The sequence below is a fragment of the Heliangelus exortis genome, chromosome 3, assembly GCF_036169615.1.
Source record: "Heliangelus exortis chromosome 3, bHelExo1.hap1, whole genome shotgun sequence".
NCBI lineage: Eukaryota > Metazoa > Chordata > Aves > Apodiformes > Trochilidae > Heliangelus > Heliangelus exortis.
In genome coordinates, this window is record NC_092424.1 from 94,113,382 (window position 1) to 94,126,821 (window position 13,440).

Consider the following 13,440-nt stretch of genomic DNA (forward strand, 5'->3'; position numbering starts at 1 on the left):
AAATTCTGGGAGGAAAATGTCAGTGTTGCTCAAATGGTACATTTTAGCATAAGAAACTGATTTTACTAGCTCGCTGACAATGAGTAATTATGTTTTTCAATGTTCTGTATTCTTAAACAAATCTAAAAATTTGGAAGTTTCTTTACACTATTTTTGCTAATGAAAGAATTCAGAGGCACATAAATTTTATGTAAGACCTGTTAAGAGGAAATTAAAATGTCTGCTGCATTTAACTCTAGTTTCTCTAGTTGCCTAGCTAAAAAACATTATCTTCAAAATTTAAGAAAAAAATTTAAGAAAAAAAAAGGCAGGATATGGAGACCTTTCTGTTCCTCCTGCTCTCTTGACATCAATCTGTCAATTTTACCAAATGGAGGATTGTTCCTGTTTCTCTAATAATCCATAGTTCTTTCCCTTTCAGGTTTCCTTTTCTGTCTTAAAATTGCAGTAAAGAAACATAATTCACCAAATTGCCAAGCAGAATATCCCACAGCAACTCTAAATCCACAAAGACTGGAAAATAAACAAACAGACATGCCTATAGAAAAGCAAAAGGGTGATACAGCATAAGAAGAAACCATTTGGCCTAAACACTAAACTATGGCTCTTTAATTCTCTCATGGCATTGAAAGGGAATTAGCATTAATAATTCTTAATGGCAAGATAAGACAGAAGTTCTCCCTTGTACTACATGTTGTAATACAGTGCCAGCAAAAAAAAAGGTAAAGCATCATGAACTTAAAGGGTGACAACATACATTTGTTTTTTCTTACACATCTTTACTTAGGTATCTCAGTAAGGTAACCATCAGAAATATTTTTTTCTTTAATAAATTGACATTTTTCTTTCAGGTCTGATAAGACATTTTCATTCATACTGGAGCACAGTTCTTTTTCTATTTTGACACAAAATCTGCCAGAGGTGTCCAGGCAGAGTGCTATATGAGCATTTACAAAGCAGTATAGGTGCCTGAAGTTAAGCAAGGATTCCCCTTCAAATACATAAGGTGCAAACACAGTACCTTCTTCATCTACAGAAATGCTGCGTATTATGACAGGACTGGAGTACGCTGGCACTATCAAAGGTAAATTAGATGGCACAGCATAGCCACAGGGGACAGGAACAGAATATCCACCGGACAAGTTTGAACATTCATCTTGAGGACTTGGTTCTGGTGATGAGGATGGATCCTTGTCTTGGACTGGTGAAATATTTATGACTGAGTAGGGATTTACTTTGGCCGGAGTCCCTTCTGCAGCAGGTTCTGATGCTCGCAGCTTCTCATGGTTCTCTAAATTATCAGCCCCTTTATTTGAAAAATTAAACAAAAGAATGAAGTTTTATTCTTCATACCTGTTAAAGCTGCATATTATTGCTCTTTGCAAATACCCTGAACACTGGCATGACCCTTACTATACAAGCTGCTTACAATTTGTGACTCATAAAATTCCTAAATAGTAGTGCTAACCTCCCCATTTTACAGTTGAGGAATGCAAGAGCAGCAAAACAAGCTGGGTTACAAGGATGCCTATGGAAAAAAACAGTAACTGCATTGTCAATCCTGAATAGAAGAATTGCTGACATGTAGCCAGGGTCTTCTTTTCCTCATCGTGCCTGAAGCCAGCCTTAAACCCTGAAGGCTAAAATCCAGATTCAAGATGAATTTGCATCTTATTAATGCAAGAAACATTTTAGGAATAGCCACAAGGAGAGAAAAAGTTCACTGGACGGACACTTTTCAGTCCTGAAAATGCTCTGTGAAGAAAGGCAGAAAGAAAATAACCTTCCAAGTTTTCATCCTTGAAAATAAATTACTTTCTGATACATGAAGTTCTTGGTACTTCCTGACATAAGCTGAAGTACAGCAGCACCAAAGGCCCCTCTAAAGCAATCTAATCAGTCGTATCCCAGATGATCAGAAGTTTTTGAGCTGCATGTACAACTTCACAAAAGGTTGAGTCAGCAACAGATTTTCAGGGAAAGATGGTGTTTAAGTTCCATGTTGTCAATCTGCATAGTCAGCCGAAGTTATCTGTCTTTAATTGCCACGAGCACAGTAACTCCACTTACAAATATTGGGTCAAAGTCAGAAAAATCAGCTGTTGCCCATTTGAGCAGAAAACAGTGCTTTCCAAACTGTACCTCAGCACTGGTAACATCTGCATGTGTTGTAACAAATGTTTTAAGGTTTAATAAGATAAGGCGTCTGTTTATGAACTAAATTTATACATTCAGACTCCACATATTTTTCTGCACATGATCTTAAGATCAACAACCAGCAAGCTTAGCTGTGAAAGGAGGTTATTTCAAGCCATCCACATCATTGGAGAGGCAAGGGCATAAGGTTTTCCTGTAGCATGGCATTATGACTAAGACCAATTCTTTGGTTTGGATGTCACACTTGGGTGGGAAAACTGACAGTCACTTGCTTGGTCATATCTACCATGAGAGTAACTAGCAGCTATATTCAAAACACTTCTATGGTACTTCCATGGAAACCTCTTTTTTAAAGTATTTTTATTGCACTGTCAAAAAAAAAAGTAACCTTTAATCAGTCTTGATTATTTAGCCTACTGGAGGCACAGCCCAATGGGCTGACTTACCTATGGCATTAGCCTCTTGGTGCTCTGTGCTGTTTCCAGGATCAGGAGGAGGTGGCACAAGGGCTTGCCTGTCTGCTTCTGGTATTTCATCTCCACTGTCAAAGTCAAACTGTTCTCCCTCATCCTCCTCTTCATCGTTCATACCTGTGGCTTTTGGTTCATGATGAAGAACTGTGCAGAAAGATGCATTTGGATGGTTTGCTCTTAGTGATTTAATGGAAACAGTAAATATTCCGCATTTCAATTGAAGCTTATACAATGATCTCTTAGATTTTTAGGTTACTGGAACAGAACAAAAGTTCCTTGACATGTCTTCAGTTTTTTAGTGTAAACAATGAAATTAGTTGGAAAGCAATTGCAAACTGAAAATGTAAAAACCCTTGCTTTTCTCATAATGAACCACAACATTTTCAGTGAAAAACATTTACACTGCTGATTCTTTAAACAAGAAAAGTTCACAGATCAATTTCTTTGTAGAGGGACTTTGAGACTTTGTAACATCAAATTTTTGCTTTCTAACTCAAACTTTCAAGTCTATTCTTTCTTAGCAGTGTCAAAATGCCAGAGATAGTAACTTCACACACATCAGGAGACCAGCAGACTGGTTTTCCTACTCCAATCTGAGATAGTTTTAAACCTATAACCTTATATCCTTATAGCCCCATTACCACACGTAAGGTGTTCTCTGTTGAAGGTAGGGGGGGTTGAGCTTTCAGTTCTTACCTTTAAAGAAAAAATGGCTGGAATAATTACACCCTAATATAGCTAGGAAGTGGGAACAGGAGGAGTATTTTTGTCTTTGCAGCACAAATTTGGCACTATGAACAGGGCTGGGGAGCAGGAAAAAGTGCTAGGCAGTTTCCCTCCATGCTGCTTTTCTTACCCACAGGATTCTCAAGAACCCACAAAGATTTAAACCCCTCACCGCCTTATCTACCACTGGTTTTGCTGTGTGTTAGCATCAAAAGAAGCCTGTCCACAGCATCCAAACCTTCTGTCAGAGACACTGCACAGAGGGATAGCCAGAGCAGCTGCAGGGAGGGATGCCCAAATCCTCCAGCCTCCTCCCTGCTTCCAGAAGCCCTCACTGAAGCTACACAAATAAAAAAGGGCTTCACCCCTACACCTCCCTCCCTCCACCTGCCTTTCCTACTCTCCCACCTTCTGGAGGAGAAACTCTTACCAGAGGTCCCCTTGGGGTAGGTAGAAATGCAATTTGTAGATATTTTTTTGCCCAGCAGACCCTCTTCCCAAGTTTTTCCTCAAAACCATGAACAATATCCAAGTTTTACATAGGTGTTCAACAATGTATTAAAGTTCTTATACAAAATCAATGTAAATACAGCATTTTATACTAAAACTGATAAATCTGTAAATACCCAAATATGTTATAAAACCTTACATGAAGCTGATAGGGTGCCCCCTCCCCCCCTCAAGTAACAAAATTTGAAAAACAAAGTCTTGCAAGGACAACTGGGTCTCCTGAGTCATGATGATACTATCAGCTTTTCTACTATCCAGGGCACGTTTTGTATCTTTATGATAAAGCCCACACAAACCACAGCTCTAGACTGCTTAGATTGTCATGGTAATCAGCATTCCTGCCAAGGCTTCTGTTTCTTCAGGCAGGCTGAGCCAGCGTATTTTATCACAGCCACAAATAACAAGATCTTTCATGCAGCTTCTCTGGAGGAAAAAAAGTGAACTAATTGCAAAAATAGTAAGGACCAAAAAAGGGGTTATTCTGCATTAATTGTCATGGCTTATTGCTAAGGCAGCAGGACATTTGGTTTAATTTTGATGCTTTTTAAAACCTTTCTGTAAGAAGTCGACTTTCAGATTAAGGCTCTTCACTTTTGCTTTTGTCCATTAGCCACACTTTTTTCCCCTGAAAGATTAAAAAGTCTTGCAGAGCTCTTCCACATGGTTCAAAACAATCACAGGAATCTCCCCTATTTGGCATCCTCCTGACTAGACTTTGTACTACTTGCTGCTTGACAGTCCTGGGGAAAAGAAGGAAAAGGCAGGTGGAGGTGGTGTTTTATTTCTGGCTTGTTTGTTTGTTTTCAGTTTCTTTATGTTTTCAGTATATCTGTATACTTCAAATTTGGAAAACAAAACCCTTTGAAATACTAATTAGAGTGTTTTTTTGAGATTACCAGTGTGTGAAATGTTGGTTAGTGGGGCAGATTAGGAAGATTAATGAATTGATGGCAGTCACAAGCAGGTAGCAGGCAGAGAACCACAACTTCTTGTGTATGCACACTGCTCTCTGTACTGTGTGAGTGAACCACAGCAGCAACCACTTCATGGGAGGTGCCCCTGCCCATGCAAGGGGGCTTGGAATTAGATGATCTTTAAGGTCCCTTCCAACCCCAGCCATCCTATGATAAAGTAGCTGCCTGCACTTCATACTGTGGGAGGTGAGGGAAGATGAGGTTACTCTTATGAGTCAATCATTTCTGCACTATTAGACCACCCAGAAACTTGAGGCCTTGGTGGAGAGGAGCTCAGCTGAAAGCCACAAACCCACCTACTCACCAGAGCTCAGTTCTAAACATCAGCAAAAGAAAAATGGGGGATGCTGATGAAACATTCCAACTGCACAAGGAAATGATGCAGGAGCAGCAGGCACCTCTGAGGTTTTGTGGCTGCTACTTTAGGGAGCTTCTGGATCCAGATGCTTCCTTGGGGCATTTAAAGTAACTTGGGTATCAGGTACCTGGTAAGTCTCTCTACTCTGGCACATTTACACTGATGCGGTTCCCCAGGCACTCAAGTCCAGTGCAATGCCATTTGTCAGAGACAGACAAGACCTGCCACTGGCAAAAAAAAGGTAATTTGAGACACTAAAAGCAAAAGGAATGAATCAGGATCCAGAAGCAAAACCTGGTTGAACAATGCACAATTCCCCTTTCTCCCCCTAAAGAAACAACCAACCCATATTTTACAACTGTGGGAAGAAATCTGAACATAGGAATTTGTTTTCTCAACTCTTGCGGAAAAAAAAAAAAAAAAACTAAAAAATAAGGTGCCACATTTTTTTGTTGTTGTTATGGCTGTTAATACTGCCCTGTTTTTTTTTTAAGTCAGAAACATTTATTTTGCATCAGAAATAAACAAGGCACAGAAACCTGTAAAGGGACACTGTAACCTAGAAAGATCCCCTAGATCCCACCACTGATGGGATGGTGGTTTAAGATTACAAAACAGACCAAGAAAAGAGAAATTTCTTTTTGGACCACATGTTCTTTACAAAGGGCAGACTGGAGACAAATATCCTCACTTTAAAAAGTTTGAAAACTGTGGTTCAGCTTTTCACCACTTCTGCATTTGCTTAATTCTGCAGGTATTAAGATAAAATTTAACCCTCTAAATTTACTGATCCATTCAGTCTCATACTTAAAAATATTCTTCTTTAAGATCTTAATCTCAATGTCGTACTATTTCATTTGATGAAAGAAGCATTTTAAAGACAAAAATAAAGGGAGAGTGAGAAGCTTTCTGCTTCAGCTGAAGAGCTGCTCACCAGTGCAGATAAATGCAGATTATGTCATACAAAAAAAAGATATCTTGAACAACTATGCACATATGTACTTTTTCAACAGTCGTTTGTGTTTTGCCAAAACAACACACACAAAAGCATTTGGAAAGCAAAACAGTAACTCAGAAAGACACACAGCACAGCTACACTTGGGCTGAACCTGGCTACAGAAATGCAGGACAGATCTTGCAAAATTCCATGCTCATGAAGAAAGTCTCAGTTTTGCCAGCTGTCTAAATTTAAAGAGAAAGGATGAAATGAAAAAGTCCTTTTCCTGGCAACTGTGCTTGCAGAGAAAAACTGTGGGAGTGAGGGGGGGATTTCCAAAGGCACACCTGCCCCCTAAATAACAGAGGTCAACTACACTTTTTTAAAAATTATTATTCGCATAATTTTAAAATGCCTTTTTTTTTTTCCCAAAATTAATAATCCCAAAGTTCTTAGCATTACAGAGTCTGTTTGGAATTACCTCAAATAATTAGTTTTGAAAAATCCAGTTTGCCCTTCCACCACTACTCAAAACCTTAGCATTAAGCATGCCAAAACAGAGCAATGAGAATATAATTACCAACTAAATTTTTCAATTATGTCAATACCATTCTGCATTATTTCCTTTGTCAATGCTTCAGGGAAATTCTTGCATTTCTAAAAGTTTTGATTTATATTTTTAAAGCATGAAAAAAAAATTCTGATATAAAAGAAAGTTGCCTTAAATTAAGTGTAAAATAAAAATTCAGGATTAGAAAAAGCAACTTACGCTCTCACAATTATTAGCACAACACAGATTCTAGACTTATTTCTGTGGCATGTTATTTGGTGACATGATTTTCTTAAGCTGACTTCAAAAACAAGCTATCTTAGGCTGTGTTTACAGAAACCTGCTGGGCCATAAGCAAATTTTAACAATTTTTGATTGCTCTGCCAATTGCAATGCATTCTTGGCACCAGCTACTTTCCCATTCATTTTCCTTAAACTATTTACAGTTCAATGTAATACAGCTGAAGAGTTACATGTTTGAGAGTGATGTCAATTTTAAAGCTGAGATTAAGCTAGGGAACCTGCATTAATAGTTTTCTTCAGCACTTTATGTTATAGACAGGGATGATAAAATAGCTCTGCACTTTCTATCAAGTGCACTTTGAATCAGTGCAAACATACAGAAAAAAAAGCACCCCAAACTCTGTCCTTCACTTACAATTGTGTTAAGTCAGAGATGATCTTGAAGAATTAAGCTGCCTCTTCCATGGAAAGCCATGATAAAGGAAAAAAGAAACAGAATCCTAAGAATCCACAGAATCCACAGTCTGGAGCATGATAGCAACAAACCTGGAAGCACTGGACATAAACAGACACTGCCATCAAGAAATACAAGGATTTTCTGTTATGTTCTAAGGCATGAAAAATACATTTAGAAATGCAAGTAAGGCTTCTGGATAATTAGGACTGTCATCCTTGCAATCACTTGTAGTCCTATTTTTATTATATATTTTATTTTTAATTAGTTAGCAGGGAACTATGGAAAAAAAGAGGAAATATATGCATTATATTTGAAAGACTCCATGAAAAAGAATTTTATAAGGACATGTATAACATAAGACATGATAAATATATATATTCTCAGAAGGGAAAACTGTTCTTCCTTTCTAACAGTCACTTTTCTTTCAATACATTAATTTTATTTTGGATTTTTCTTTTTTGGTTGGTTGGGGGTTTTTGGGTGGGGGTGGGCTCTAGAGAGTATTTTATCTTATATATTCACTGAATGCTAAGCTTTCTTTTTTTTCTGCATGATAAATTGATAAATATTTTTACTTACTTCTGCTGTGTCATCAACTTACAGTGACCAGTGAAGAAAGTAAGTGGACAATGCTTCAGACGGAAAACATCTAACTATTATTTAGTGAGAAAATATTAGCACAACTGAACTTAAGGAGCTGGCAAGAGTTGCTTGTTCTTATTCCAATGTGCAATTTTAAAACATTTTTCTTTTTTTAAATGTATTTTGGATTACAGAATTACTTGAAACTGCATAGACCTATCTTCTTTCAATCTAAATTCCCTGTTTTAACTTCCTATAAATGCTTGAGTATCTTGAAATACACAAAACTTCCAGTACAAACTATCTCAGAAATTTTTTTTTTATATTATAAAGTTGAATAATTTAGATGAGTTTTTAAAGTCTGCCCAGCTCCTTACATAAGTATACAAGACACAAACAAGAAATAAGAAGTGGAAGTGTGCAGATATCAGAAAATAACGGAATTTTTAACATTGTCATTACTTTTATGAAACTATCCATTTGGGTCCAAACATCCCATGCTGACTGTGCTGCACAATGAAGGGGGCTCTCGAGTTGTTCACTTTTTATTTCAGGTGCAATTTCACAGCAGAGGTTTGGCATTTGCCAGAAGGGGACCCTTGTGCTAGGAAACACTTGCCCCTGTCAAAGTCCCTGATTTAGCCAACTGGTAAACCTTTCGAAAATGAAAAGTCTGACACCAAACTGTGTAGGCAGAAATGCAGGGGTGAGGCATTCCTTCCCATGGGAAGGAGATTGGAGCCAAGGACTTTCACTCCCCTTTCCCTGGCAGCTGCACTGAGCTGGCGCTGCCTGGGTCCTGCTCATGACACAGCCAAAGCCTGACCCAGCCTCAGCCTTGCAAGGCCCTGTGGAAAACAGTTACTAAAAAACCCCAGCAAAACTAAACAGCACACACATCCATGCAAAAAAGTGTTTCCAGTGATGAAAACAAAAGCAAAACCACCATTAAATTAAAAGGGTCTCCCTGCAAATGAACAATGAAGAAATAAGTAAAAACCACCTCTTTAGTATTTCATAAATACACACATTACACACTAATTATGTTGTCAAGCATGGACAACAGATGTTATTCTTCTGGATAAAACAAACAAACAAACTCCAAATATAAGTCAAAAGAAGGATGAATCTCCCTGGTCAAGTTTCAGAGAGATGCTGCTAAAAGCAGCATGCTGAATACTAAAGAATTTTATTTCTTGAAACAAAACCCAGATGTGTGGATGTTAGGAAAGATTTACAAATACCAAAGACATCGAACCTTACAAACCATTTACAGTGCTAAAAATAAAGCTTAAAGTCATCTAAAAATTAAAAGAATTAAAAAAAAAGTAAAAAATAAAAACATTAGACGTGAACTAGGCTGTTCAAAGAGTAGTGACAGCAAAACCTGTACTCTTCAAAATCCACAGGATGCTTTTTGGTACTGGCTGTGGTATAATCAGAAAGGCTGCTATGTACAACTAGCATTTTGTGACCATTTACTTTAAATGCCTTCATATGTGGCTTGACAGTGACACTAGTACTGCCTGTCAGTCACAAACATAGACCAAGCCTAGTCCCTGGAGTAATGTGTCTTTTCCACCTCAGAACCATAGGAGTAGATTAAAATTTCACCCAAAGATGTTGCTGATAAAGCAAATGAAGTCTGCAAAAGGAGGTGCTGTACAGAAAGTGTACACAGCCACTATGAAAACTGCATGGTCCTAGATACACCGTAGAATATCTATCCACATTAAAGGCTACAAGCTTTCCATCACTACTAAAGCAACACTAATAGACTTCAGAGTTAATAGTATCAAGGTTAACAGTTTGAATTAATATAAATCCCACCAGGCACCTAACATGAAGTACAGCAGTAAAAACACACAAGTTCCCTTGCTGTCTGACCTGTCTCTTGGTAGAGGTGGGTGCTGATGATGGCTCCACAGCCAAGCTGAGACTCAGCTACCGTGCTCGGCTGAACCCTCCTTCAACATCCTGACACAGGGACAGTCCATGCAAGGAATGGGGAAAACAGGGAGCTTTAATAAAACAGAAATCAAACACCAGAAGGAGTACAAGCTCATAGGGAAAATGTAGTATCCAGCTCTGGCACTGCAGGGATGGACCATGTTGGCTAACCATAGGATGAAAGTGTCATGAGAAGGAAACAGGAAAAGGAAACTGTTTTAAGAAATGCAGTTATGAACATACAGTTGATATATTTGTGAGAAATAACCATTTTCAAGGAAATTTCCAGCAATGAGAGCAGTCTGGCTTATTCTTTATTTCTTCACCTCTTTTTTCCTAGCAGCTATCATCTATTAATGTCTAGTTTTCCAAACAATTACATTTTATATCAAGGCAGTTACTGTTTAATGGCTTGAGGAATATGCATTTCTCTAGTACAGTCTGCTTAATTCTAATTAACAACATGAAACTGCTGTACCATCTGACAATACCTTGGACTGCAAGGACTGGAAGAGTAATTGGGAGTTCCTTAAAGCAGAAAGTGGCAGAAAGGGATGCTGGAGGCTGAAAACAGGCAGCATGAGATTCCACTTCTACAGAAAAACAACATGCAGTTCAGGTATATAAAATGTGTAACATACCAAAAAGAGCAGAAATCCCTCTAAAGCAAAAGCTTTAGTACCTCAGGCCTTGGATCACGTCTGCCAACAACTTTCCATCAGGCTGACATATTTTGCATATGAAGTTGGATAAATTTGGAATACTTCAAGACTAAACTTTCAGATGACTTAGGCAACAGAACGTCAAAGTTCAGGACCACTGGTCCAGGCTGCATAACCCTTTATCTAGTAATGTCAAAACTGAGGTGCTCACTGGCACTTCCAAAAGCAGCACTTTGAACACACAAAAGCATCTGACTTCCTTTGCAGCATCAGAGGCATTCCTGTGCTCAGACATTTTCTGTAGTAATGCCCCAGCAGGGATCAGGAGATGCACACAGCTCCAGGGAACAATTCATCTTTTTGGACACAGTGACACAGATTTCTTTTTTCTTCAACAACAGTAACTCCATCTGACAGTCATAGAGCACTGTGTGCAACCTGTTCACACACTTAAAAGTAACCTCTAAGAGATGACCCTCCAAGATGATTAAGGGAGCAGAACATCTCCCTTAAGAAGAAAGACTGATGGAGCTGGGTCTCTTCAGCTTGGAGAAGAGGAGTGTGAAGGGTGACCTCATGAATGTTTATAAATATGTAAAGGGAGAGAGCCAGGAGGATGTTCTGGTGCCAGGCTCTGCTCAATTATGCCCAATGATAGGACAAGAGGCAATGGATATAAACTTGAGCATAGGAGGTTCCATATAAACATGAGGAAAAATTTTTTCACTGTGAGGGTGACAGAGCTGCACAGGCTGCCCAGAGAGGTTGTGGAGTCTCCTTCCCTGGAGACATTCAAAGCCCACCTGGACACATTCCTGCGTGACCTGTTGTAGGTAACCCAGCTCTGGCAGGGGGGTTGGACTCCATGATCTTTTGAGGTCCCTTCTAACCCCTGACTTTCTGTGATTTTGTGATTCTGTGAACCTAGATTTAGCTATTTGTTTCCTCCTCAGAGCATTTGGAACAAGAAGACAAACTAGAAATCAACTTTCACAGCAACTTATAGCATCTTTTTACTACTACTAGAACAGAATGGCTCTGTCCTGTGGTCAATACTTGAAATAATTTGGATTTCAGATGATTTTTCATCTCCTCATTTCTGTTGTTACCCCTTTGTCCAGCCAAAAGAGCACTATACAGAAAGACTGACTTGTAAACCAAGTTTAATATCTGCAAAAAATTGACAAATGCATTATCATAGCATCTAACAGGCAGAGTTTTACAGCACCCTCTTATTTAGCAATTATTCTAATTATTGTTTTAATTATCTTACTAGGTGATGTTATAGCTCAAAAAAGCATAGCTGTGGAAATAAAGCAAACTCATGAAAAAAGTTGATCCTACATCAAGTATTTCTTACTAACTGAACTCTCTAAAATCCTATTTTACAATAGCCTTTTAAACACAGCTTCTGACAGAAATGCTATCACCTCTCTGGACACTGGCTTGAGCTGGGCAACAGTGGTGTTTCCTTGGGACTTTGCAGTCCATCAGCCTCAGGGTCCTTCTCATCACCTCCTTTCATTAGCCATGGAGGGGAAGGGAAGGGGAAGGGAAGGGAAGCCCTGCTTCGGCCACAGCACTGGCTGAAGACAACCCACACAACCAAAGTTCATGATTCAGAGCTTCAGTCAGTCTGCATGGAAGTCAGGAAGGAATTTCTTCCAACATGAAGAGTCTTCTTAAGCAGACCATGATCCACTCACACACCCACTTCATTATCAAGTATGTTTTCCTCAGAATGCTAGGCATAGTTTCAGCTCCTCTCTGTGACAAAATCAAGCAACAGCTAATAAATGTTCAGTAATTCAGGCACTTTATTTAACTTATCATAATGCAAACAAGTTTTTACCCATGCTAATGCACAAGACAAATATTATAAAAAAGTATTTTAAAAAGTTTCTCTCTCTACAAACTCTAGAGCAGAATCATTACAGAGGCTCTAGGCATGGTTAGTGAATACTTACTGAGCTCAGTGAAATTAATTTAAAACATCTACACCCCGAGAATCCTTCAGTTATCTGCCAGCAATTTATCCTAGCCAGTTAATACTAGACACAAGTGATAAAAAGGGCAAAAGAAGGAAAGCAAAAATAATTTACAGCACTCTTTATATATTGCGTCACTGTTTGAAATTAAAATTTCAGCACTTAGCTTACACAAATATTCATTGCAAGAATCCAAAAAAATCAGTACTAATTCCTTTACAATATGTTTGTCTTTAATTAACCTATACTCTATTTTTTGCTTTTCCCAACACTCAAATACACTTGGCCAGAAAAAAAAACCCAACCAACCCACAATTAGGAGTGACATGTGGCACAGTATCTGCATTTTTGCAGTGGGAATGCTCTTGTTGCTCTTTGTTACACAGCTTGTCTGGACTGTCACACAAAATAATTGATCCTTACCTTAAACAATGCATTTTCCTTTATTTACTGAGAAAAATGTGATCTTTAGAAATAAATAAATTGTTCTGTTACAGATGGGATGTCAGACAACAGCGAGCTACTGCCAGCTTCAGAAACAAGGCACCATTCATAACTACAATTCATATTCTGTTCTCATTCTTCTGAAACCTTGGGTCCTGTTTTACTGTCATTTGTAATTGTCTGTGTGCTGAAAATAGATATCTAACAAACAATGCCATTTAGCCCAAGACCAACTGCTTTATAGCTGCAACTTAATGTAAGCAGTGTTCTTATTTTAATTCCCCAACCATAATACAAAACATCTTTTTATTTAACTTTAGTCCAAAATACAATCTCATGTCCTCTCAGTGTTTTTCACTTCCACAAAATAATCTCTAAGCATACAAGTGCTTATTATAAAAACCCAAATTTAACTGCTCCTTTTCTCAG

General features: G+C 38.3%; 1 protein-coding gene across 5 annotated transcripts in view; it reads right to left on the reverse strand.

Annotated features, from left to right (window-relative positions):
- The window catches only part of ARHGEF10 (Rho guanine nucleotide exchange factor 10), a 112,744-nt gene that overhangs the window by 78,493 nt on the left and 20,811 nt on the right, over positions 1–13,440 (reverse strand). For all 5 annotated transcript variants that reach the window (XM_071741774.1, XM_071741777.1, XM_071741775.1 and 2 more), the window contains exons 3-4: positions 2,604–2,774; positions 1,022–1,306 (exon numbers count right to left, since the gene is read on the reverse strand). In XM_071741774.1, coding sequence (XP_071597875.1) covers positions 1,022–1,306; positions 2,604–2,774 — 456 coding nt within the window. The remainder of the gene's footprint in view (positions 1–1,021; positions 1,307–2,603; positions 2,775–13,440) is intronic.